This window comes from Oncorhynchus masou, chromosome 10, assembly GCF_036934945.1.
Source record: "Oncorhynchus masou masou isolate Uvic2021 chromosome 10, UVic_Omas_1.1, whole genome shotgun sequence".
In the NCBI taxonomy this organism is placed as follows: Eukaryota; Metazoa; Chordata; class Actinopteri; order Salmoniformes; family Salmonidae; genus Oncorhynchus; species Oncorhynchus masou.
The window spans coordinates 22,555,620-22,582,816 of record NC_088221.1 but is presented as its reverse complement, the minus strand read 5'-3'; the positions used below and the strand labels follow the sequence as shown (position 1 = coordinate 22,582,816).

At 46.8% G+C, this 27,197-nt stretch overlaps 1 protein-coding gene across 5 annotated transcripts; it reads left to right on the top strand.

Moving 5' to 3' along the window:
* The first annotated feature begins 1,896 nt into the window (after positions 1-1,896).
* rev1 (REV1 DNA directed polymerase) lies at positions 1,897-27,197 on the top strand. 5 transcript variants are annotated; one of them, XR_010456689.1, is made up of 22 exons: positions 1,897-2,146; positions 5,124-5,192; positions 5,715-5,847; positions 9,828-9,996; positions 10,069-10,689; positions 10,822-11,690; positions 12,000-12,098; positions 17,948-18,194; positions 18,845-18,973; positions 19,136-19,290; positions 19,631-19,750; positions 19,854-20,074; positions 20,302-20,474; positions 20,583-20,812; positions 20,891-21,105; positions 21,229-21,492; positions 21,567-21,669; positions 21,847-22,046; positions 22,144-22,294; positions 25,062-25,164; positions 25,296-26,903; positions 27,062-27,197. XR_010456689.1 is itself a non-coding variant. In XM_064976277.1 (21 exons), the coding sequence occupies exons 2-21, from the start codon at positions 5,136-5,138 to the stop codon at positions 25,405-25,407; spliced, it is 4,368 nt and encodes a 1,455-aa protein (XP_064832349.1). In that variant the 5' UTR covers positions 1,897-2,146; positions 5,124-5,135; the 3' UTR covers positions 25,408-27,197. The 5 variants fall into 5 exon arrangements, 4 of the variants coding, with proteins under 4 accessions (XP_064832349.1, XP_064832348.1, XP_064832351.1 ...); XM_064976277.1 differs by having other exon boundaries at positions 21,850-22,046; positions 25,296-27,197; XM_064976276.1 differs by having other exon boundaries at positions 25,296-27,197.

Here is a 27,197-nt window from a genome sequence, read left to right as displayed (position 1 = left end):
GTGCCCAGTGGGTAGCGTCTCTTTCTTTCTGCTCCCTCCCTCTCCCCCATCTTTCTGTCTTTCTTTCTCTGAGTAGGTTGTCTGATAGAGCTAGTTCTTTTTTCGACATCACTTATTACCCTGATGCCCTTTGCACCAATAGGAAGACTGTTATGGCAAGCCTCAGCATCCGCTGTCTGGAACCATAGCAACAACTCGGAATAGCCAATGAGACTGGGGAGGATGTAGCCTAGCCTACATCTGTCCGCGTGACAGGTGCAACGCAATGAGACCCTGAGAGGGATTTTTTAAAAGCATCAGACAGTCTATATTTAGAATTGGCTACTGTAGATGAAACATGACAGTGGAACAAACCTGAAATATCACATGTGCTTTGACTTCATGCATCGGATTTCCCGGACTGCGCTTCTGTGGGGTTAACGGGTTTATACATTAAATAACGAATGGGCATTGCACCCGATGACGTGCGTGGGATCAAATAGCCATCCATTTAGTGAGATCACTGGAGCAGAGATTGTAATTGAACTTATTTTGAGATGTTTAGATGTTGCTGTTCACATCTGCATAATATTGGATATACTAAAATATTAAGGCCAATCATCATAGGCCCACTAATGTTCAGCGGCTGATAAACATATATTGCTACACGGTTACAACAGAGACTTTCGAGATAACGGTTTACCCGGTATCAGTATGCCTACACTGGACTGAACTGAAGTATCATAGCTCCACCGCGTTTCGGTATTCTCCGCATGTATGTCGCCCGTGCGTCATTTTGTGAAGTCTGTGCGCGTGCTGGAATAATAGCGCCATCTGCTGTCCGGTTGGGCAAGGGTTTCTGAGGACACTGGCTGGTGGCCAGTCTGCATCAAAGCACGAGAAAACAAAAGATTAAAAAGTATTCTTTCTCTGTCGCACTATCTGTCACACACTCGGCCTAGTCTACACGCAGCCCTATATTTGGACTCTGTGATTCTAGTCCTCTTCTTGGCTGCCTGCATGGATTTTTTTTTGCCCGAGAGTCATGGCTACCATATATTATATGCAGATTATGTATTGCGTTTTTCAGTTTTCAAATCAAATTGTATTTGTCACATGCGCCGAATACAACAGGTGTAGGTAGACCTTACCGTGAAATGCTTACTTACAAGCCCTTAACCATTGTCCACTGTCATAACCAACAACGCAGTTCAGTAAATATAATTAATAAAATCTTAACTAAATAAATGAAAGTAAAAAATACAATAAAAAGTAACACAATAAAATATCAAAAACGAGGCTATATACAGGGGGTACCGAGTCAATGTGCGGGGGTACAGGTTAGTCGAGGTAATTTGTGTTTGTTTCGGGGGCCAGTATGCTGGATGCAGTAAGTATAAAGACCAGTCAGAGATCTGTATATAATGACGAGTGCTCGTGTCTCCGCCTTAACAATGGGAGTCGTTGTCCCAAAGGCGGGAAAGCAGGCAGGTCCAAAATAAACCCATACAAACGCATTAGGCTTATTTCTGACATGTTTGACACTTCCTCTCTGGCCAAGTCAATGAGGACGTGCCATATACATTAAAAGCAGGGACGTGCGTGCGTAAAATAGTAGCCCACAACATACCGTCTTCCCTAATCTCTTTGACCCAATTCCATTTCAATTTTCAGACCCTTCTCCAGTTTAAGTGGCGCAATAACTACTTCTTTATGCGGCGGAGGCCGATGAGGTTTTAACGGCTAGGGAAAATTGGCAATGAAATGGAACGTGGCCTTTCACAGCGCTGCGTCAATTGTAGTGTTGTTGACTTGCCACGGGGTGGCACGATAACCACAGTCAGCGGCAATGGGAGCTGTCACTGACCCGACAGGGAGGACGGTTTAAGGCGCTAAACAGTGAGGGGAGGAGCCAGGGAGTTGAGAGAGGGAGAGAAGGGAGGCAGAGAGAAAAAGCAGACGGGCTGCTGAAAATGGAGAGCACACGGAGAAAGGTGATCGGAGATTATTCAAGAGCATGTCAAAATAGGAAGACCACAACAGTTACACTAAACTCAAAATAGGGAATAACTCCACCGCATAGACCCTTTTACAAGAAGGATCCAGCCTGCGAGAGCAACATTTAGCTGTTTGATTTCAGCACAAGATCAAGTCAGTAGTAGAGAAGGTGAGTAAGCAAAGCGACTTCCGCTTTTACAATGGGAACAGTAGTGTGGACACTAGCACACACTCGTGCACCTACTGTGTATTCATTGTTGGACAATTATGTAACATAATTTCGACATAAGCAACGTGTCCTCCCTCACTGCACACGGAATCTGTGCACAGTCTGAAATTATACTCTGTAGCGCTGCGACACGATTCATTCGGTTACATTTGTTATTTACCAGCTAACTCTGCAGCTGGCTCGATTTGCACAATATCTGTCTTTCAGCTTGCCTTTTTTGACAGTCTTCATTCGAGAGTAACGTGGCTAGTTGAGCTTTTTTCGGTCTGTGGTAGTCAAAATCACATGGGACCACACTAGCTGACAGACATGACGAAGCAAGCAATACATTTCCCACACAGAATCAGGCGTGGATCTAGCTAACAAGCCTACACACATAGTGGACGTGATTGGGGTCAGCTGTCTTTTTCATTTAGGAAATCGTCAACGCTAGTCCGTATGCATAGCTATATCTAGCTTAAAGTAAACAATCAATCTTAAAGTAAAATCATGCCCATTCGTGTGTCCAGGCAGTGCTCGCCACGCAGGTCGACCACAAATCTTTGTTTGTGTTCTGCTCGAGGAGGGAGGGAGCAGGGAGGGGGGGCTAGCTAGACCTGTAGCCAACTCCAGCAAGCATGACTCCTGCAACCTGCTTACTTTAGAATTTTCAGTCCAGTAAGTAGAGTCAGCGAGGAAAGCAGTGGTGGCACTGTACGAAGCATGCTCCATAACAGCCCTCGTACAAAAAGAGGCTGCAGTTAGACTGGTGTCTGCTGCTCTGCTCTTTGTACTCATTTTAATTGTCTTTGTAATGGAAATCAGTAATAATTGCTTTAGTGAGTACATTATCTGTCCCCTCTCACCCCCAGCATCTCTCTCATATCTAACTGTCTATGCCTCTGATGAATTCTTGGTACCAGCCCTTGAAGTTGACTTAAGATGGACTCCTTCTTGGAGGCAGGAACCAATTTGGCCCTTTTGTACCACAATACTTTGGAGCCAGGTTACACTGTGACACCTGCAGTCCACCAGCTGTGGGCCATTTGTGTTTCTGTGGGGACTCATTTGAGCGTGGCACAGCAGGACAGACGGTCTGGCAGGTGTCCAGCCCATAGAGAATGATAGAGCCCTCTAGTGGTCAAAAGGCTGTATTAACATGGGCAGCACCATTGAGGGCTTCCACTATTGTAATGTAGTCAACTGGGTGGGACTTACAACTTTATTAGCTGATCCCTCCTGGTGACCCCGTTGGAGTCATGTCATTAGGCACGATCAGACAATCTTGAAGAAGAAAATGTACTACTTCAAAATGGAACTTCAATGGCACTGTCCAAGCCATCACAAACATTATAAAAGCACAGATACAAAGATGAGTCCTCTATCTATGTCTATGGTCCAGCCATCCCCGCTGCTTATATGCTGCTGCAGAGTTAATACAGTGGGAGGCCTTTTAGAACTGTTCTGGAGACAGGTGTATTTTTAGCTCATAATGTTAAAGGTCATAACAGCGCCAGATAAAGCTGATCTTAACCCAGCAAATATTGTAGGGCTGGAATAAAAAGACTGACTATCCTATGCCTGTCTGTCTTTCTCAGATGCTTTGTCTGATTGATTACCTGTCCATGGATGGGATGTAGGCTTAGATTTAACCCCATATCTCCACCTCTTCCTTACTGCTTTCTACTCCGTATAGGCTATCTGCCGATGTCATTTTCTGCCCCCCCCCCTCATCCTTTTTTATGTGCCTTTGTCCATAACATTTCTACCCAAGGCTTCATCCATCCTCTTTTCCCATTCGGCTTCCTTCATTTTCTCTTTCTTGGGAGAATTTCAATTGCATACTCCTTGCGTCCTCTCGCCTCCTTCTCAAAAACCCATTGGAGGAGAAGGGCAAAGGGTTGGGACCTCTGGGTTTTCTCATCCAGTGGCTTTTGAGAAAGTGAGGATGCGAGGAGTATGCAATTGAGATTCTCCCAATGTTAGATGTCACCTCCCTTTGAACTGACCTGAGTGTGTTCTTCCTGCTCATGCTCATTTGCATGATTGGAGCACCTGGCCCTGGCAGGATATAAGTCACACGCTGCAATCATGGCAGCCAGCTACAGGTGATGAGCAGATTGGGAACACAGACAATCAGTGTCAAACCTGACTGTGTCTGCCTATTCATTCAACAGATGTGCCTTTCTCTGCTTCGGGTTTCTTAATGGCGGGCGTTCAGGCTCCCTTTCTCAGGGCCTATATTAGGACTAATAGGCTTACTGGGCCACTCCCTCCGGTTGAGACATGGATCACAGACTGAGGCTAGGGTCTGTGCTAAAGGGAGAGTACACTCCAAAATCAGAAGTTGTTGATCTGTCCTTGAGCTAGGAAACACCCTCCTCATGTCAAGTTGGACAACAGTCTGATGGATTGAGCTCAGAAATCTCAATAGGAGGGGGTTTGAAGATAAATCTGTTTTCAGATGAGCACTACAATGCTCAAGGCCAGAATTGAAAGGTCCAGACGCATAACTAAAATAATGTCATAAAAAAGAGCGGATGAGGATGGTTTCATCATAATCACACCATCTGAGATGGAGGCACCCACAGGATATAGGGTGTGAGAAAAATAAAATGTTCTAGAGAGTGTGTTTTGAGGGACAAAATGACAGACCAAGGAAGGTCAAATTTATATGGTAAGTAAGCATTGGTCACCACACTTTCCCACACACTGTTGTACTGTTCTTCTAGGGTGGGGCCTGATGTAAATCTCCCTGTATCGATCACTAATTACAGTACAAGCCTAATTAGTGTACTGAAGTTGGCTGATCAATCACCTAAACACCTGATAACAAAGAGTGTGTGTATCTGTGTGGGTTCTCTTACACGGACTGACTCGCCATCATAGATATGGCTACTTAAAACATACTATTTTTCCCTGTCTCATCCTCTCCCAGGTGTTTCTCAGTATGAGTCGAGATGGGCGGAGGAAGAGGGACAGGGATGACAACGGTTGGGCCTCCAGGGTGAGTAACTTCCTGTTTCCGTTGCCATGGAGACCCATGAGTGTGGCATTATCTGTTACATTGGCTCACTTTAGCTCAGTGGGATAACATGGTACTGCTAGTGCATATTGAATTGTGCAAACAACTTAGGTTGATACCTGTGTGATTATGTATACTTATGACTGCTGATGAGAAAGGAGAGGCTAAGAATTTTGTAGTAATGCTCTGTATATGTCATGCATGATAAGCCAACCCAGGTTATCCTCCTTAATTTGGCACTTCATTGACTTCGCCTGGAGCCCTGTTGCATGTGTGACTATCAGTCTGCAGTGAGAATATCAGGGTTTCTTGTTAGAAAAAAATTCTAAAATGTGTGTGTGCCGGCAGCATGTAGCCTAGCGGTTAAGAGCGTTGAGCTAGCAACCGACCAGGTGAAAAATCTGTCTGTGCCCTTGAGCAAGGCACTTCACCTTAATTGTTCCTGTAAGTTGCTCTAGATATGAGCATCTGCTAAATGACTTTAAATGTAAAATGTGTGTGTAGGGTGGCTACATGGCTGCTAAGGTGTCCAAGCTGGATGAGCAGTTTAAGATGGACGCCCCCAGAGAGAAACAGAAAGATGGAGCCTGCTCTAGCATCTTCACTGGGGTGGCCATATATGTCAACGGGTACACAGGTGAGACACATGGCCATTAAGGCATCAGCATGGTCTGGCTAGGTGACCCGAACGAGTGCGCTCGCATACTCCCTTAAAAGACCTTTGCTTGACAAATGAGACAAAGCGGCAATAGTACTGTTTGTCCATCTTGAGATGCTGTAGCAAGCATACACTTCCTCAAAAGAGTCCAAATTAATCTAAGATTAATCAAGAAATCTGTCATTTATTTTGATGTTTTTGCAGAGCTCTTAGTCACACAATTTTACATCTAACTAAGATGTTTGGTGCAATATTTCTCAAGTGGAAAAATAGGCCTAGTTTTCATGCACATCTCATTGATTGACAACAAACACTGATTGAAGAATCCCTTCGTTTGACCAATCGCCGTCAAAGGGGCGTAGACTTGGCTACCGACTTCAGCTTGCCTCGATCATCTTCTGTGTGCATGAACTGCTGAAAAAAAACCTTCCGAAGATCAAAATGAACAAAAACGTCACAAAATGCCGTCCTAATATATACCCAAACTGTTCCTAACTGTCTGGGATGTTCCCATGCCCTCGCCTTTACACCATACCCACCCGTCTCTCATTGATTCTATCCTTATCCCTTCTATGGATACTAAATACAGTCCTTAAAGCTTTAATGGAGCTAGTAACCCATTTATACTTTCTAAGCCATTTTACTTTGATTGCAATTATTTCTCGAGAAAGACTGGGCGGGTGTGTAACTGCAATGTATGGACTTTGTGCGCGTGGACCGTACAATAGACAGGGTTCAGTTGTTAGGTAAGCCATAGAAGGCTTTGTTGGGATTGCTGTGCGTCGACACGTTCTACCTCTTTATTCTATTTTCCCACACTGCCTTCCCTTCTCTCCTTTTATCCCAATCTCTCTCTTTCATTTATTTTCTCTTTCCCCCTCTTTATCTCCACTTTTCCATTTTTACCCCATTTCTTCTCTCATTCCTCTTTCCACCTTTCACTCTTTCTCCTCATTTAGCTTTTGTATTTGTCATTCTTCTCTCCTCTTTCTGTTAACCTACAGGAAATCTAAATTGGATATGTAAATGATTTCTAAGAATATCACAGGGGAGTACATGGAAATAATCTCCTCTCTCAACCTACTCAATTCAAGGGTTTCTCTTTATTTTGACTATTTTCTACATGGTAGAGTAATAGTTTTGATGTCTTCTCTATGTAATCATGTAGTAACCCAAACAGTTGGGTGATAGTGGAGGCCAGGTCATCTGATGCAACACTCAATCACTCTCCTTGGTCAAATAGCCCTTACACAGCCTGAAGGTCTGTTGGGTCATTGTCCTGTTGAAAAACAAATGATAGTCACACTAAGCGCAAACCAGATGGGATGGCGTATCACTGCAGAATGCTATGGTAGTCATCCTTATTAAGTGTGCCTTGAATTCTAAATAAATCACTGACAGTGTCACCATCAAAGCACCATCACCTCTCCCTCCATGCTTCACGGTTGGAACCACACATGCGGAGATCATCTGTTCACCTACTCTGCGTCTCACAAAGACACGGTAGTTGGAACCAAAAATCTCAAACTGGACTCATCAGACCAAAGGACAGATTTCCACCGGTCTAATGTCCATTGTTCGTGTTTATAAGCCCAAGCAAGTCTCTTCTTATTGATATCATTTAGTAGTGTTTTCTTTGCAGCAATTTGACCATGAAGGCCTGATTCACGCAGTATGTTGATGTGTCTGTTACTTGAACTCAGTGAAGCATTTATTTGGGCTGCAATTTCTGAGGCTGGTAACATCTCTTTCAAATCTTATTGGTCACATACACGTGTTTAGCAGATGTTATTGCGGGTGTAGCGAAATTCAACAGTGCATTAATATCAAACAATTTCACAACAATGCACACAGCTAAGTAAAGGAATGGAATTAAAAATATATGGACGAGCAATGTCAGAGGGGCATAGACTAAGATACAGTAGAATAGAATACAGTATATACATGACATGAGTAATATTAAAGTTACTAGTGTTCCATTAATAAAGTGGCTAGTGATTTCAAGTCTATGTATATAGGGCAGCAGCCTCTAATGTGCATATGATGGCTATTTAACAGTCTGATGACATTGAGATATAAGCTGCTTTTCAGTCTCTCGGTCACAGATTTGATGCACCTCTACTGACATCGACTTCTGGATGATAGCAGGGTGAACAGGAAGTGGCTCGGGTGGTTGTTGTCCTTGATGATCTTTTTGGCCTTCCTGTGACATTGGGTGCTCTAGGTGTCCTGAAGGGCAGGTAGTTTGCTGCCGGTGATGCGTTGGGCAGATCGCACCACCCTCTGGAGACCCTGCGGTTGTGGGCGGTGTAGTTGCCATACCAGGCGGTGATACAGCCTGACAGGATGCTCTCAATTGTGCATCTGTAAAAGTTTGTGCGGGTTTCAGGTGCCAAGACACATTTCTGTAGCCTCCTGAGGTTGAAGAGGTGCTGTTTCGCCTTCTTCACCACGCTGTCTGTGTGGATGGACCATTTCAGATCATCGGTGATGTGTACACAGAGGAACTTGAAGCTTTCCACCTTCTCCACAGCGGTCCCGTCGATGTGGATAGGGAGGTGCTCCCTCTGCTGTTTCCTGAAGACCACGATCACCTCCTTTGTTTTGTTGACATTGAGAGAGGGAGGTTATTTTCCTGGCACCACACTCCCAGAGCCCTCACCTCCTCCCTGTAGGCTGTCTCATCATTGTTGGTAATCAAGCCTACTACTGTGGTAGATGATTGAGTTGGAGGAGTGCATGGCCACGCCGTCATGTGTGAACAGGGAGTACAGGAGGGGGTGAAGCACGCACCCTTGTGGGGGGGTTCAACGATGTGGTGTTGTTTCCTACCTTCACCACTTGGGGGTGGCCCGTCAGGAAGTCCAGGGTCCAGTTACAAAAGGCGGGGTTCAGACCCAGGGCCTCAAGCTTAATGATGAGCTTGGAGGGTACTATGGTGTTGAATGCTGAGCTATAGTCCATGAACAGCATTCTTATGTAGGTATTCCTCTTGTCCAGATGGGACAGGGCAATGTGATGGCGATTGCATTGTCTGTGGATCTATTAGGACGATAAGCAAATTGAAATGGGTCTAGGGTGACAAGTATGGTGGAGGTGACATGATCCTTGACTAGTCTCGCAAAGCACTTCATGATGACAGAAGTGAGTTCTATGGGGCGATAGTCATTTAGTTCAGTTATCTTTGCCTTCTTAGGTACAGGAACAATGGTGGCCATCTTGAAGCATGTGGGGACAGCAGACTGCAGCAGAGAACTCTGGGTCTTCCTTTCCTGTGGCGGTCCTCATGAGGGCCAGTTTCATCATAGCGCTTGATGGTTTTTGCGACTGCACTTGAAGAAACTTTGAAAGTTCTTGAAATTTTGTTGATTGACTGACCTTAAAGTAATGATGGACTATCTTTTCTCTTTGCTTATTTAAGCTGTTCTTGCCATAATATGGACTTATCCCCATTTGGTAAAAGACCATCTTCTCAAACGCATTAAGAAGGAAGAAATTCAACAAATGTACTTTAGGCAAGGCACACCTGTTAATTGAAATGCATTCCAGGTGACTACCTCGAAGCTGGTTGGGAGAATGCCAAGAGTGTGCAAAGCTGTCATCAAGGCAAAGGGTGGCTACTTTGAAAAATCTCAAATAAAAAATCTATTTTTATTTAACTTTTTGGGGGGTGAGGGGGGGGGTTACTACATAATTCCATATGTGTTATTCGTAGTTTTGATGTCTTCACTATTATTCTACAATGTAGAAAATGGTACAAATAAAGAAAAACCCTTGAATGAGTAGGTATTTCCAAACTTTTGACTGGTACTGTGTGTGTTTTACCCTGCTCTTTGATGTCTGTTCCTGTTCTTCCTCTCTGGCTTTTGACTGTGTGTGTGAGCATAGGATTATGAAGAGTAGAAGGTGGATATGTGGATATCAGCACCAATTCTTCTATGTATTATTTCTATACCTAGACCCCAGTGCGGACGAGCTGCGCAGGCTAATGATGCTGCATGGGGGTCAGTTTCACATGTACTACTCCCGCTCCAAGACAACCCACATAATCACCACCAACCTGCCCAACAGCAAGATACAGGAGCTGAGGGACCAGAAGGTGGTCCGGCCGGAGTGGATCACTGACAGGTGGGTGTAGTGTTGTGTGTTGTGTAAATAATCTAAGTATAGTGTTTAAACCTTCCTCTTTCCCACCTTCAGTATCAAGGCTGGCCATCTCCTGTCCTACCTGCAGTACCAGCTCTATGCCAAGCAGAAAGGCCTGAGCTTCCCCAGTGTGTGTGTTCGCCAGGGCCAGGAGGCTGCAGGACTCAGCCACGGGCAAACCCAACCCAGCCACAGCCTCCCTGTACCCAGCCTCAATAACCTCATACCTGTCCTCAGCAACCCATCCCCCAGCTTTGGGAAGCCCCTATCCAGCCACAGTCATCTACACATAGACAATCTTCTCCCCCAGCCCAACCAGTGTAACCCGCTAGCTGGTGACCTCAACCCCCACCCCAGCCACTCGCTCCCCCTCCCCAGTCACCTTAACCCCCAGCCCAGACACTTTAGCCCAGGACACTGCTTTCTCAGCCCCTACTCCTCCAATCACCTCTACTCTGACCCAGGACACATCCCCCACCACCCACCCAGCCAAGGGCAGGCCAAGCCAAGCTGCATCCAGCCTCTTGCTCCAGCCGACACCCACTTACAGACGCCCGGTCCCATCCCAGCTCACCCCAGCCATGAGCACTCTAAACCTGGGCACGCACAACCTCAGTCCAGCCTCTCCTTCTCCAATGACCTCCAGCACAGCTACCGGGGTCTGGACTTCAGACTGTGAGTGTGTTTTGTGTGTGTTGATATATGTATATTGGTGCTGGCATAATAACATACAAAAGTAGGGTGCATATAAAGAACATAGGTTCCAAATTGTGATTCTAAATTCCCACATTTCTCTCTGTCCTATAGAAATGGATCATTACTGACCTATGACAAAATGAGGACCACCCAAATAAACTGGGTGCAAGAGGGGGGTGGTGAGGACCCCTGTCCTGTCAGACCCACCAGAGGGGCAACGGACCCCCCTCTGACCAATGGTCACGCCCACCCTGTGAATGGTGCCTTAAAGCCTCTGGATCTCTCCCCCAACCCCACACTACCCACAGACACACCCCTGAACCCTGACAGGAAGTCCACGGGGGGGTCTGTGTCCCTGCATCCTGCCAGCCCCCTGTCCAACTCCCCTTTGAAATCTGACCCCCCCAAACTTCTCCACAACCCCCCCAGGAACCCAACTCCTCCCCCTGTGTCTCACACCAGACACCACGAACAACTGGCCAATGAACAGCGACCCAAACCTCCGCCGCCCACCTATCAGGAGGCAACGGCTGCCTTGACGTCCCGCCCCCTCGTTCTCCCACCGCCGAAGCCCCGTCAATCAGATTCCACTCCTGAGAAACACCTCCCCCTTGATAACCCAAACCTCTTCACTTCCCCTGTCCGTCTGAATGGCAGTCACCACAATGCCTTTACACCTAACCCCGCCCCTCTTGAAACCAACAACTTATCAGCTATTCCCTCAAATCCCGCCCCTCTTGAAACCAACAACTTATCAGCTATTCCCTCAAATCCCGCCCCTCCAGACAGCAACCACCAATCAGTACTGGCGAAGACCGGGGGGATCATCTCAGAGTTCTACTCCCACTCTCGTCTACATCACATCTCCACGTGGAGGAGTGAGTTCTCTGAGTATGTCAACACGCTGCAGAGCAGGAGGAGGGCCACAGGGGGCGCCACATTCCCCGGGAGAGACAGGCTCAAACGCCAGAGGAGAGAGGGTAAGGAAGAGGAGTGTGTGATTGGATTAGGTGGTCTCTGTCTGATGGCATGTGAATTCTGATTACTCAGTCCAGTCATGTCTCTCTCTCTCTCTCTCAAATGTCAGTGGAAACATTCTGCATGTTGTTAATGTCATCAGGGTTTAATGGAAGGGTGAGTCTGAGTGTGACGTGTTTTGCTGACCTTATTACAGGAGTAGCTGTGTGTACATCTACATATGTCGGTAAATGTTAAGTGTGTGTTTCTTATTCTGTGTATGTTACAAGTCTGTCTCTTCTGATTTGTCTGTCTGTGTGTTTGTTGTTCAGGTTCGTCAGCTGCTCCTGGCCCTCAGTCCTGTATCCTGCATGTGGACATGGACTGTTTCTTTGTCTCTGTGGGGATCAGACACAGGCCCGACCTCAAAGGCATGCACGCTCTCACACACACACACCCACACACACACACAGGGCTGTGACGGTCATGGAATTTTGGGTGACAGTTATTGGTCAGCCAAATGACCACAGTCACCGCAATAACTGTTTGAATAGCACAAAATATACATACATGCATACATACATACAGTTGAAGTTGGGAAGTTTACATACACTTATGTTGGAGTCATTAAAACTTGTTTTTCAACCATAGTTTTGGCAAGTCGGTTAGGACATCTACTTTATGCATGACAAGTAATTTTTCCAACAATTGTTTACAGACAGATTCTTTCACTTATAATTCACTGTATCACAATTTCAGTGGGTCAGAAGTTTACATGCACTAAGTTGACTGTGCCTTTAAATAGCTTGGAAAATTCCAGAAAATGATGTCATGGCTTTAGAAGCTTCTGATAGGCTAATTGACATCATTTGAGTCCATTGGAGGTGTACCTGTGGATGTATTTCAAGGCCTACCTTCAAACTTAGTGCCTCTTTGCTTGACATCATGGGAAAATCAAAATAAATCAGCTAAGACCTCAGAAAAAAAGTTGTGGACCTCCACAAGTCTGGTTCATCCTTAGGGGCAATTTCCAAATGCTTGAAGGTACCACGTTCCTCTGTACAAACAATAGTATGCAAGTATAAACACCATGGGACCACGCAGCCGTCATACCGCTGAGGAAGGAGACGCGTTCTTTCTCCTAGAGATGAACGTACTTTGGTGCGAAAAGTGCAAATCAATCCCAGAACAGCAGCAAAGGACCTTGTGAAGATGCTGGAGGAAACAGGTACACAAGTATCCATATAGTCCTATATCGACATAACCTGAAAGGCCGCTCAGCAAGGAAGAAGCCACTGCTCCAAAACTGCCATAATAAAGCCAGGCTACGATTTGCAACTGCACATGGGGAGAAAGATCGTACTTTTTGGAGGAATGTCCTCTGGTCTGATGAAACAAATAGAACTGTTTGGCCATATTGACCATCATTATGTTTGGAGGAAAAAGGGGGATGCTTGCAAGCCGGAGAACACCATCCAAACCGTGAAGCATGGGGCTGGCATCATGTTGTGGCGGTGCTTTTCTGCAGGAGGGACTGGTGCACTTCACAAAATAGATGGCTTCATGAGGGAGGAAAATTATGTGGATATATTGAAGCAACATCTCAAGACCTCAGTCAGGAAGTTAAAGCTTGGTCGCAAATGGGTCTTCCAAATGGACAATGACCCCGAGCAAACTTCCAAAGTTGTGGCAAAATGGCTTAAGGACAACAAAGTCAAGCTATTGGAGTGGCCATCACAAAGCCCTGACCTCAATCCCATAGACAATGTGTGGGCAGAACTGAAAAAGTGTGTGCGAGCAAGGAGGCCTACAAACCTGACTTAGTTACACCAGCTCTGTCATGAGGAATGGGTCAAGTTCACCCAACTTATTGTGGAAGGCTGCCCAAAACGTTTGACCCAAGTTAAACAATTTAAAGGCAATGTTACCAAATACTAATTGAGTGTATGTAAACTTCTGACCCACTGGGAATGTGATGAAAAAAAAACAAGTGGTGATCCTAAAACGGAATTTTTACTAGGATTAAATGTCAGGACTTGTGAAAGCTGAGTTTTTAAATGTATTTGGCTAAGGTGTGTGTGTGTGTGTGTGTGTGTGTATATACAGGCTCTAACCAATAGTGCAAAAAAGGTATTAGGTGTATATATACAGTGCCTTGCGAAAGTATTCGGCCCCCTTGAACTTTGCGACTTTTTGCCACATTTCAGGCTTCAAACATAAAGATATAAAACCATATTTTTTTGTGAAGAATCAACAACAAGTGGGACACAATCATGAAGTGGAACAACATTTATTGGATATTTCAAACTTTTTTAACAAATCAAAAACTGAAAAATTGGGCGTGCAAAATTATTCAGCCCCCTTAAGTTAATACTTTGTAGCGCCACCTTTTGCTGCGATTACAGCTGTAAGTCGCTTGGGGTATGTCTCTATCAGTTTTGCACATTGAGAGACTGAAATTTTTTCCCATTCCTCCTTGCAAAACAGCTCGAGCTCAGTGAGGTTTGATGGAGAGCATTTGTGAACAGCAGTTTTCAGTTCTTTCCACAGATTCTCGATTGGATTCAGGTCTGGACTTTGACTTGGCCATTCTAACACCTGGATATGTTTATTTTTGAACCATTCCATTGTAGATTTTGCTTTATGTTTTGGATCATTGTCTTGTTGGAAGACAAATCTCCGTCCCAGTCTCAGGTCTTTTGCAGACTCCATCAGGTTTTCTTCCAGAATGGTCCTGTATTTGGCTCCATCCATCTTCCCATCAATTTTAACCATCTTCCCTGTCCCTGCTGCAGAAAAGCAGGCCCAAACCATGATGCTGCCACCACCATGTTTGACAGTGGGTATGGTATGCTCAGGGTGATGAGCTGTGTTGCTTTTACGCCAAACATAACGTTTTGCATTGTTGCCAAAAAGTTCAATTTTGGTTTCATCTGACCAGAGCACCTTCTTCCACATGTTTGGTGTGTCTCCCAGGTGGCTTGTGGCAAACTTTAAACAACACTTTTTATGGATATCTTTAAGAAATGACTTTCTTCTTGCCACTCTTCCATAAAGGCCAGATTTGTGCAATATACGACTGATTGTTGTCCTATGGACAGTCTCCCACCTCAGCTGTTGATCTCTGCAGTTCATCCAGAGTGATCATGGGCCTCTTGGCTGCATCTCTGATCAGTCTTCTCCTTGTATGAGCTGAAAGTTTAGAGGGACGGCCAGGTCTTGGTAGATTTGCAGTGGTCTGATACTCCTTCCATTTCAATATTATCGCTTGCACAGTGCTCCTTGGGATGTTTAAAGCTTGGGAAATATTTTTGTATCCAAATCCGGCTTTAAACTTCTTCACTCGGACCTGCCTGGTGTGTTCCTTGTTCTTCATGATGCTCTCTGAGCTTTTAACGGACCTCTGAGACTATCACAGTGCAGGTGCATTTATACGGAGACTTGATTACACACAGGTGGATTGTATTTATCATCATTAGTCATTTAGGTCAACATTGGATCATTCAGAGATCCTCACTGAACTTCTGGAGAGAGTTTGCTGCACTGAAAGTAAAGGGGCTGAATAATTTTGCACGCCCAATTTTTCAGTTTTTGATTTGTTAAAAAAGTTTGAAATATCCAATAAATGTCGTTCCACTTCATGATTGTGTCCCACTTGTTGTTGATTCTTCACAAAAAAATACAGTTTTATATCTTTATGTTTGAAGCCTGAAATGTGGCAAAAAGTCGCAAAGTTCAAGGGGGCCGAATACTTTCGCAAGGCACTGTATATCTCACACAGACGCACACTACCGTTCAAAGGTTTGGCGTCACTTAGAAATGTTTTTGTTTTCCATGAAAACATACATGAAATGATTAGGAAATATAGTCAAGACGTTGACAAGGTTATATTTCTTAATTGAAATAGTAATTGTGTCCTTCAAACTTTGCTTTTGTCAAAGAATCCTCCATTTGCAGCAATTACAGCCTTGCAGACCTTTGGCATTCTAGTTGTCAATTTGTTGAGGTAATCTGAAGAGATTTCACCCCATGCTTCCTGAAGCTCCTCCCACAAGTTGGGTTGGCTTGATGGGCACTTCTTACGTACCATATGGTCAAGCTAATCATAGACAGAATACCAGCTGACTGCTTCTTCCCTAAATAGTTCTTACGTAGTTTGGAGCTGTGCTTTGGGTCATTGTCCTGTTGTAGGAGGAAATTGCCTCCAATTAAGCGCCGTCCACAGGGTATGGAGTTGCAAAATGGAGTGATAGCCTTCCTTCTTCAAGATCCCCTCTACCCTGTACAAATCTCAAAATTTACCACCACCAAAGCACCCCCAGAACATCACATTGCCTCCACCATGCTTGACATTGGTGTCAAACACTCCTTCAGCATCTTTTCATTTGATCTGCATCTCACAAATGTTCTTCTTTGTGATCCGAACACCTCAAACTTAGATTTGTCTGTCCATAACACTGTTTTCCAATCTTCCTCTGCCCAGTGTCTATGTTCTTTTGCCCATCTTAATCTTTTTTTTTTGCCAGTCTGAGAGTACTATTTAATGAAGCTGGTATTTGAGGACTTGTGAGGCGTCTGTTTCTCAAGCTAAACACTAATGTACTCTTGCTCAGTTGTGCACCGGGGCCTCCCACTATTTATATTCTGGTTAGAGCTAGTTAGCACCGTTCTGTGAAGGGAGTAGTACACCGCAGTGTATGAGATCTCCAGTTTCTTGGCAATTTCTCACATGGAATAGCCTCAATTTCTCAGAACAAGAAGAGACTGACGAGTTTCAGAAGAAAGTTATTTGTTTCTGGTCATTTTGAGCCTGTAATCGAACCCACAAATGCTGATGCTCCAGATACTCTAGTCTAAAGAAGGCCAGTTTTATTTTTTTCTTTAATCAGAATAACAGTTTTCAGCTGTGCTAACATAGTTGCAAAAGAGTTTTCTAATGATCAATTAGACTTTTAAAATGATAAACTTGGATTAGATAACCATATGTACATACTACCTCAATCAGCCTGACTAACCGGTGACTGTATGTAGCCTCGCTACTTTTATAGCCTCGCTACTGTATATAGCCTGTCTTTTTACTGTTTTATTTCTTTACTTACCTATTGTTCACCTAATACCTTTTTTGCACTATTGGTTAGAGCCTGTAAGTAAGCATTTCACTGTGAGGTCTACTTACACCTGTTGTATTCGGCGCACGTGACATAAACTTTGATTTGATAGCGAACACAGGAGTGATAGTTGCTGATAATGGGCCTCTGTACGCCTATGTAGATATTCCATAACAAAATCTGCCATTTCCAGCTACAATAGTCATTTACAACATTAACAATGTCTACACTGTATTTATGATCAATTTGTCATTTTAAATGGCTAAAAATGTGTTTTTCTTTCAAAAACAAGGACATTTCTAAGTGACCCCGAACTTTTGAATGGTGGTGTTTTCACCCAACTGGCTCTGGCGCCGTTTATATTAAGCAAGCCTACCTGAAGATAGATCTGACACACCTACTCATTCCAGGGTTTTTCTTTATTTTGACTGTTTTCTACATTGTAGAATAATAGTGAAGACATCTCAAACTATGAAATAACACATGGAATCATGTAGTAACCAAAAAAGTGCCTTGATGACAGCTTTGCACACTTAGCAAAGGGTGGATACTGAAGAATCTAAAATATCAAATGTTTTGTTTAACACTTTTTTTGGTTACTACATGATTCCATATGTGTTATTTCATAGTTTTGATGAAGAGAAAAAAAGTATTCAGACCCTTTGCTATGAGACTCAACTGAGCTCGGGTGCATCCCATTTCCATTGATCATCCTTGAGATGTTTCTACAACTTGGGAGTCCACCTGTGGTAAATTCAATTGATTGGACATGATTTGAAAAGGTACACACCTGTCTATATAAGGTCCCAGTCGACAGTGCTGTCAACTGTGGGACTCCAAAAAAAATCAAGCCATGAGGTCAAATGAATTGTCTGTAGAGCTCCGAGACAGGATTGTTGAGGCACAGATCTGGGGAAGAGGGCCAAAAAATATATTCAGCATTGAAGGTCCCCAAGAACACAGTGGCCTCTACCGCCATTATTTTTTTGTTAGGGGTTATGACAGTTATTTTATTTTCATGATGACCTTCATGCATAACTGTCAGTTATACGGTAAATGTACCAGTCCCACACCTACGGGCGCACACACATTCTCATGTATTTGTATGCCTCAAATCTAGTCCTTAACTGGCCGGTCCCCACTAACCGCCCACCTCCTCTCCTCCCCCTCAGGGAAGCCAGTAGCTGTTACCAGTAACCGTGGTCCAGGCAGAGTGGCCCAGAGGCCTGGTGTTGACCGCCAGCTGGAGCTGCAGTACTATCAGAGGAAATACTCCCATGCAGGTGTCTCGGAGAGGAAGGATGGGGACCTGGAGGAAATGACCTCGGCCGAGAGTCACGTCTCCCACGGCAATGGTGTGGACCCGGACACAACTTGCCTCTCTATGGCTGAGATTGCCTCCTGTAGCTACGAGGCCAGGTAACTCTCTCTATCTCTCTACATACTCACTCAGGGTTGGGCTCAAATGCCTCGTTGAATTTGAATTGGCGTAGTAAACATGATACACCATTGTTTGAATTAAAGGAAATATAATTCTGTGAAATTCAAGTTTTTCTATATTAGGTGTAGTCTATATGAATTAATATCTTGTACATAAAACATGAATCATGTCATTATATACATGCATGTAAAATAATGTTGAAACAATTGATTTTCAGGACAAACTTTTTTTTAAATGAATGATCAAGGAAAAAACCTGTGCAAATATTCTACATTTATATGAAATTATTTTAATTTAGTTCAATATGGGGAAAATGCTACATTTCCCAGAATGCATTAGTTTAACCCTCAAATTGACCCTTTTAACCCTCAAATTGTCAAAAAGAAGCCTAACAAATGAAATGGTTGGTGGAAATATAATTGGCTGTTCTAAGCACTAAGTTTAAAATAGTATATTAACATTGTTTCCAGAGAAAAGGGATATTTTCTTTGGTATCTGGAAGGGTGCCTATCTTATGTCCTCTGTGCATTCCTGATGGGTCAGAAGTGCTTTCCAAAGAGGCCAGGTTCCATACATACCCTCTACCCTTTAGTAATCTGGTCTTCTTTTTTTCTTTTCCTTCTGTCAGGCAGGCAGGAGTGAGGAATGGGATGTTTTTTGGCCAGGCCAAACAGCTGTGTCCTTCCCTGCAGTCTGTCCCTTATGACTTCCAGGCTTACAAGGAGGTGGCACTGGCTATGTACGAGACCCTCGCCAGGTACAGATGTAGGGATTTACAGATCCTCCCATCTAACTTTCTCTCTCACCTCCCGCTGTTAGTCATGACCTCTGACTATTCTGATTCCTTTGTTACTTGTTCGGATCGTAGCACAATCCTCTGATAAACAACAAATTGATTTCATCCCCCCCCCCCCCGTAGTTATACTCACAACATTGAGGCTCTGAGTTGTGACGAGGCGTTGGTGGATTGCTCTGCCCTGCTGGCTGAGTTGGGTGCTACACCTGAAGAGCTGGCCAGCGCCATCCGGACAGATGTCAGGGAGAGGACTGGGTGCACTGCCTCGGTGGGAATGGGTGAGTGGTGCCACGCCTTCCTCTACCACCCCTTGGTAATGTTCTGTAGGCACAACGGGAGGAAACATTTGCAAACGGAGCGGGCACTACTACCTAGGTTGTTTATTATGCACCAAATGGCAGAAAACAGACTAAAATAGTCCCTCACTGTTATCTGGGCTTGTCCAATAACAAATGCTCCTTTTCATTTTCCACTTCAAAATGTTTTGCTACAGTGTGCTTGTGCTCTACTGAAAGCGACCCTGAACTTCTAGGGGAGCAAGGGGAGTTGACTGCCATTGTTAAGCATAGTTTCCCTCCCACTCAGTCACTTGTGACCTGTCACCTCTGACTTCTCCAGGGTCCAACATCCTGCTGGCGAGGATGGCGACCCGGAAGGCCAAGCCGGACGGACAGTACCTCCTGAGGTCAGAGGAAGTGGACGACTTCATCAGGGACCACAGGGTCACTAGCCTGCCAGGTGAGGACACTACAGCACCACCTGGTGGACACTGCAACTGATCATCTTTCTGGTGGTGCGTTTCACCACCTCTACCCATCCCTCTTCCCCTCACCAATCTCAGGTGTGGGCCGTTCTATGGGCGCAAAGCTGGCGTCTCTGGGTGTGAGGTCGTGTGGGGACCTGCAGCAGGTGTCTCTACAGCAACTGCAGAAGGAGTTTGGCCCTCGCACTGGGCAGACCCTCTTCAGGTTCTGCCGAGGTCTCGACGACCGGCCCGTACGCAGCGAGAAGGAAAGGAAGTCTGTCTCGGCCGAGATGAACTACAACATCCGCTTCACACAGGTAAGGACCAGATTTGGTTTACAGTGGTTAGAGCTTGTTTGATTTGGTCCGCTCTACACAGGTCATAACTGGTTTATGCTGGTCAGAACCAAGGCTTATTCAAGGAGGCAGAACACTCGTTCAGAATGGAATATTTTGTGTAGAACTGATGTTCTTCAACAGCTCAAGGTGCTTTTCTGTTACTCCATTCTGTCGTTCTCTGAATTCTCCATATTCTCTCTCACCAGGTGGACGAGGCGGAGTCGTTCCTGACCAACCTGTCCATGGAGGTACAGAAGCGTCTTCAGGGGGCGGGGCTCAGGGGTCGCAGACTGACCCTAAAGGTCATGGTGCGTAAGGTGGGGGCCCCGGTGGAGCCATCCAAATATGGTGGTCACGGCATCTGTGACAATCTGGCCAGGTGAGAGAGCAATGGACAGGGTTACACACTGAGGGGACATAATTCACTCACCTCTTTCCTTATCCATTTCTGTCCTTCTCTTCACTCTCCCTCTGTCCCCTCTCTCAGGTCAGTGACCCTGGCCCAGTCGACAGACAGTGGTCAGCTGATAGCCAGTGAGGTCATCAAGCTGTTCCACTCAATGAGGCTGGAGGTGCAGGACCTGAGGGGGGTGGGCCTTCAGGTGCAGCTCCTTGATGGGGCTCACTCAGCCCCCTATGACCCCTCCGGCACTAAAACACGCTCCATCAGAGACATGCTTCTGGCCCAGCGGCCCCCCGCCCAACACAACCACACAGGTGTGTGTGTGTGTGTGTGAGATCTTGTTAGTGATTATCTCAAGAAGCCATACATCAACCTCTGCTCTCTCTCTTCAGATTCGCTAGCTGATGCTCCTGTTGCTGACTCAACCACCAATCAGGGGAAGAGTTCCTCTGCCAGAGTCCCACCCCCCTTCTCCACTCTCCGCCCTCCTTCGCCGGCTGATCCAATCCCAGGGACAAGTAAAGAAGAGCCGCTGCCCTCTACACGCACACCTAACCATGTTCGGACACGCCTCAACCTCAGCATCGAGGTCCCCTCTCCTTCACAGGTTCTCCACCCCAAGTTCACCAGTACATTGCTGTCATTGAAAATCCATTGGGTTGGCTATGTTTTTGATGCATCGTTTTCGGCAGTTTGAAAGCGCCCTTACGTGTGTGTGTCTGTGTGTCAGGTGGACAGGTCAGTGTTGGACGCCTTGCCTGCAGAATTGAGAGAACAGGTGGAGCGCTCCTGGACCCACAGAGAGAAAGAGAGATCCCACAACGGGTCACACCACCGCCCCTCTAGCCCTCACCCCTCATCCCTTCTTTCTTCCCCCTCCTCTCCTCCTACCCCCGCTGCCCTTCCTGTAGGAACACTGGTGCTTCAGATTCCCAACCAGCCTGGACAGCCTGGCTCCACGGGCATCATACTGGAACTGCCTGACTTTTCCCAGGTACACACACAAACATTCTCATTAACGCCAATAGCCCCATTACACACACACACAAATATTCCGTCTCTCTATAGGTTGACCCGGAGGTGTTTGCAGCACTCCCCAGAGAGCTCCAGGAGGAACTGCGTTCAGCGTACAGCCGCAGAGAGACCGCCCAGGCCCAAGGGATCATCATGGGTAAGACCAGAGATGTAGAGCAGAATACAGTATGTTCATACAATACACTGGAAAGAACCGTAGACGTTCCACTAATGATCAAATTCAACCCTCTTTGCATTACCCCCTTATTTCTCCATCTCCTTTCCTTGCCTCCTTTGTTCTCCCTCATCTCTCTCAACCCCTCTTTCTCTGTAGCAGAGCAGAGAAACCCCCTGTTGCAGCTGAAGCAGGTTGGAGTGGGTCGGGTGAAGAGGCGCTACAAGAAGAAGAACACTAACTCCAGCCCCATTAAGAAAGGCCCCTCCCCTCTAAAGAGGCCCCACCCACCAGGAAACAGCCCTGCCAAAGCCCTACAGCACCCATTCAGACCGAGGGACCTATCAAACGGCCTCAAGGTGAGCCCCTAGACACTTATCCAAGGTCAGTTTGAATTTTTTTCTGAATGGATTTGTACTGATGCTTTATGATTGGCCTGAACTGACCCCCAACCAGCTGGCGAATGGACCTTCCACATCCTCCCTAAAGCAGGATGTCCCAGAGACTCTGTCTAAGTTCACCCCTCGCCCTGAACCCACCCTGGCTGGAGCCTGTGATTTCACGGACATCCGAACACTACTCAGAGAATGGGTCACTACCATATCAGGTACAGAAGGGGGAGTGGGTCGGTCAGTATCGTCTCAGGTACAGAAGGGGGAGTGGGTCGGTCAGTATCGTCTCAGGTACAGAAGGGGGAGTGGGTCGGTCAGTACCGTCTCAGGTACAGAAGGGGGAGTGGGTCGGTCAGTACCGTCTCAGGTACAGAAGGGGAGTGGGTCGGTCAGTATCGTCTCAGGTACAGAAGGGGGAGTGGGTCGGTCAGTATCGTCTCAGGTACAGAAGGGGAGTGGGTCGGTCAGTACCGTCTCAGGTACAGAAGGGGAGTGGGTCGGTCAGTATCGTCTCAGGTACAGAAGGGGGAGTGGGTCGGTCAGTACCGTCTCAGGTACAGAAGGGGGAGTGGGTCGGTCAGTACCGTCTCAGGTACAGAAGGGGAGTGGGTCGGTCAGTACCGTCTCAGGTACAGAAGGGGGAGTGGGTCGGTCAGTACCGTCTCAGGTACAGAAGGGGGAGTGGGTCGGTCAGTATCGTCTCAGGTACAGAAGGGGGAGTGGGTCGGTCAGTACCGTCTCAGGTACAGAAGGGGGAGTGGGTCGGTCAGTACCGTCTCAGGTACAGAAGGGGGAGTGGGTCGGTCAGTACCGTCTCAGGTACAGAAGGGGGAGTGGGTCGGTCAGTATCGTCTCAGGTACAGAAGGGGAGTGGGTCGGTCAGTATCGTCTCAGGTACAGAAGGGGGAGTGGGTCGGTCAGTATCGTCTCAGGTACAGAAGGGGGAGTGGGTCGGTCAGTACCGTCTCAGGTACAGAAGGGGGAGTGGGTCGGTCAGTATCGTCTCAGGTACAGAAGGGGGAGTGGGTCGGTCAGTATCGTCTCAGGTACAGAAGGGGAGTGGGTCGGTCAGTATCGTCTCAGGTACAGAAGGGGGAGTGGGTCGGTCAGTATCGTCTCAGGTACAGAAGGGGAGTGGGTCGGTCAGTATCGTCTCAGGTACAGAAGGGGAGTGGGTCGGTCAGTACCGTCTCAGGTACAGAAGGGGGAGTGGGTCGGTCAGTACCGTCTCAGGGACAGAAGGGGAGTGGGTCGGTCAGTACCGTCTCAGGTACAGAAGGGGAGTGGGTCGGTCAGTACCGTCTCAGGTACAGAAGGGGAGTGGGTCGGTCAGTACCGTCTCAGGTACAGAAGGGGGAGTGGGTCGGTCAGTATCGTCTCAGGTACAGAAGGGGAGTGGGTCGGTCAGTATCGTCTCAGGTACAGAAGGGGGAGTGGGTCGGTCAGTACCGTCTCTGGTACAGAAGGGGGAGTGGGTCGGTCAGTACCGTCTCTGGTACAGAAGGGGGAGTGGGTCGGTCAGTACCGTCTCAGGGACAGAAGGGGAGTGGGTCGGTCAGTACCGTCTCAGGTACAGAAGGGGGAGTGGGTCGGTCAGTATCGTCTCAGGTACAGAAGGGGAGTGGGTCGGTCAGTATCGTCTCAGGTACAGAAGGGGGAGTGGGTCGGTCAGTATCGTCTCAGGTACAGAAGGGGAGTGGGTCGGTCAGTATCGTCTCAGGTACAGAAGGGGAGTGGGTCGGTCAGTACCGTCTCAGGTACAGAAGGGGAGTGGGTCGGTCAGTACCGTCTCAGGTACAGAAGGGGGAGTGGGTCGGTCAGTACCGTCTCAGGTACAGAAGGGGAGTGGGTCGGTCAGTACCGTCTCTGGTACAGAAGGGGAGTGGGTCGGTCAGTATCGTCTCAGGTACAGAAGGGGGAGTGGGTCGGTCAGTACCGTCTCTGGTACAGAAGGGGAGTGGGTCGGTCAGTACCGTCTCAGGTACAGAAGGGGGAGTGGGTCGGTCAGTACCGTCTCAGGTACAGAAGGGGAGTGGGTCGGTCAGTACCGTCTCAGGTACAGAAGGGGAGTGGGTCGGTCAGTATCGTCTCAGGTACAGAAGGGGGAGTGGGTCGGTCAGTATCGTCTCAGGTACAGAAGGGGGAGTGGGTCGGTCAGTACCGTCTCAGGTACAGAAGGGGAGTGGGTCGGTCAGTACCGTCTCTGGTACAGAAGGGGAGTGGGTCGGTCAGTACCGTCTCTGGTACAGAAGGGGAGTGGGTCGGTCAGTACCGTCTCAGGTACAGAAGGGGAGTGGGTAGGTCAGTACCGTCTCAGGTACAGAAGGGGAGTGGGTCGGTCAGTACCGTCTCTGGTACAGAAGGGGAGTGGGTCGGTCAGTACCGTCTCTGGTACAGAAGGGGAGTGGGTCGGTCAGTACCGTCTCTGGTACAGAAGGGGGAGTGGGTCGGTCAGTACCGTCTCTGGTACAGAAGGGGAGTGGGTCGGTCAGTACCGTCTCTGGTACAGAAGGGGAGTGGGTCGGTCAGTATCGTCTCAGGTACAGAAGGGGAGTGGGTCGGTCAGTACCGTCTCAGGTACAGAAGGGGGAGTGGGTCGGTCAGTATCGTCTCAGGTACAGAAGGGGGAGTGGGTCGGTCAGTACCGTCTCTGGTACAGAAGGGGAGTGGGTCGGTCAGTACCGTCTCTGGTACAGAAGGGGGAGTGGGTCGGTCAGTACCGTCTCTGGTACAGAAGGGGGAGTGGGTCGGTCAGTACCGTCTCAGGTACAGAAGGGGGAGTGGGTCGGTCAGTACCGTCTCTGGTACCGAAGGGGGAGTGGGTCGGTCAGTACCGTCTCTGGTACCGAAGGGGGAGTGGGTCGGTCAGTACCGTCTCTGGAACGTTTGCTGTCATACAGTAGTAGTTGTGCTTTTGACTGTTTGTTAATGATGTGGTTGTGTGTGAAAATCCAGGTCTTTGTCCTTTCCCCCCGTCCTCAGAACCCATGGAGGAGGACATTCTGCAGGTGGTCAAGTACTGCACTGATCTGATCGAGGACAAAGACCTGGAGAAACTTGACCTGGTCATCAAGTACATGAAGAGGTACGGTCCACTCGTGGTTTAACTCTCCCCTCTACTCAGTTTGACAGTCACGGACCACTGGGCCAAGGCTGGTACTTTTCAGTCTCCTCTGTTCCCATTCATTTATTTTCACGTATCCTATGTGATTGCAGGTTAATGCAGCAGTCTGTGGAGTCTGTGTGGAGCATGGCCTTTGACTTCATCCTGGACAATGTGCAGGTGGTGGTACAGCAGACCTACGGCAGCACTCTGAAGATCACATAGGAGAGGACACGGCAGGCTCTAGCCAAGTCTCAAATCACACCTTATTCCCCACAGTGCACTGGTCAAAAGTAGTGCACTAGTATGTGGGGGATAGGGTGCCATTTGAGATCCAGTTTTGCTCCTCCACACACTCTGCATCAGTGTTCTGTTTGTTGTACCACTGTTACATCATCAAACTATTACATCATAATCCTGACGGGAGGAGCTGTGTTCTCTTGTGACATCACAGTGAAAGTTCTGTGACATCAGCTCAGCAAGCCCCATAGAATTAGTAATAATAGGATCTATATGACAAGCTCTCTCACTGACCTGCGTTCTATTTCGACTTCATTATGACACGCGTCTGCAGAACACAGCACAGGAATCGGCTGCACTACACTCCAGCAGACAGAATATCAACTTGGCCCGAGACGCACTGTCCAACCTTCCACGAGCCGGGGGGGGCAGGAACACTCCTTCTGTAGCCCCTGTTGGTCAGGACCCACTGAATCTCATGAGTGATGGCTGACTCGGCCATTAGGTGTGTGAATATGCCAAATATCACAGTCTGATGGTGGCCATGGAATCTCCTTGCCTTCTCGACGGTCTACTCTGCCTTCCCCCCCCCATTCTGTGACATCCAGGGTTTGGAGGCAGAAAGAAGGAAACCATAGACATCCACTTTTCCTGGCTCTGTTTCTTTTCTCTCTGCGCATCACCAGTCGTTCTGTTACTCTAAGCTCTGCCACCGTAGCCTCAGAAGTATCTGCAAACTGACATGGTAGCAAAAAGATGCAAAAACATCCTGTTTTGGAGATTGTTTTTAAAAAGCAAGCAATTTTTTTTGTACCTTTCCTCTGCAACAAAAAAAAGTGCCAGACCTCGTTATGGCATGTAAATTGTGTTTAACACCTCTTGTTAAGTTTCAAAAGAAAACTTTCTATATAGACATTCTTATGTTTTCTCTTGTATTGGTTACAAGTAGTGTGTTATTAACTGTTGTTAGTTCTCTCTTTTGCTCTTTCATCGTGTGTTTTTGTGACGGGATGGAAACCAACATTTGGCTGAAGCACTTATGCAACCTCTATAGGTTGACACAGAATTGCAATGGTGTGAAGTGGCTTCCTCCCCTTCAACTACACTGATGAGAAAATCTAGGAGAAGGCAATACTATATCGCTTTGGATAGCTACCATGTGATGTGCAGATGGTGAGGAGGGGAAGCCATTTTAGGCTGTTGTGAGGCACCCTCTCTCCTTATGAGCTGTCAATACTCTGTGACATCAAATGAAATAATACTTGCTTATGCCCTCACAACAATGTCACACCTTTTTGTGACGTTGCAGAATTAAATGTTCTCTTATTGTGACATCGCGGGATACAAATGTTCAAGAGAGCACACATTTGTTGCAAAAAAAAAAAGAACTGACAGTTTTCTCTCATTGTGACATCAGCAGAGTGGATGACATGGTGGTTTTGAAATGGTTTCTACTGTACCTGATCCATGATCATATAATGGTGAGTATGCTGGGGAAATGAATGTAGTTCTAAACACAGGAGACAGACGGACGGACAGCCCTTTGATTCTGAGTTTATTTCCTTAGAATGTGTATGCTGTGGTCTGAGTGACTGTATAATGCTCACTTTTCCTCTCATCTACCCTAACTCTACAAAAGGGAAGGGCCAGAAGGAATTATCTCATTGGTCAGTGTACCTGTCTATCACGACTGACCCGTGCCTGAAGACCTGAAGCTGTGACATCATTTGTATGTTTTCTAAGAACTTGGTAATAAACTTGGAACTTGTAAAATT

What these genes read in the sequence shown, in the direction of transcription:
- rev1 (XM_064976276.1), top strand. Translation starts at nt 5,136, where the DNA reads ATGAGTCGAGATGGGCGGAGGAAGAGGGACAGGGATGACAACGGTTGG. An exon ending in ATATGTCAACGGGTACACAG is followed by an intron (nt 5,848 to 9,827) that starts GTGAGACACATG and finishes TTCTATACCTAG; the next exon opens with ACCCCAGTGCGGACGAGCTG. An exon ending in ATGGGTCACTACCATATCAG is followed by an intron (nt 22,295 to 25,061) that starts GTACAGAAGGGG and finishes CCCCGTCCTCAG; the next exon opens with AACCCATGGAGGAGGACATT.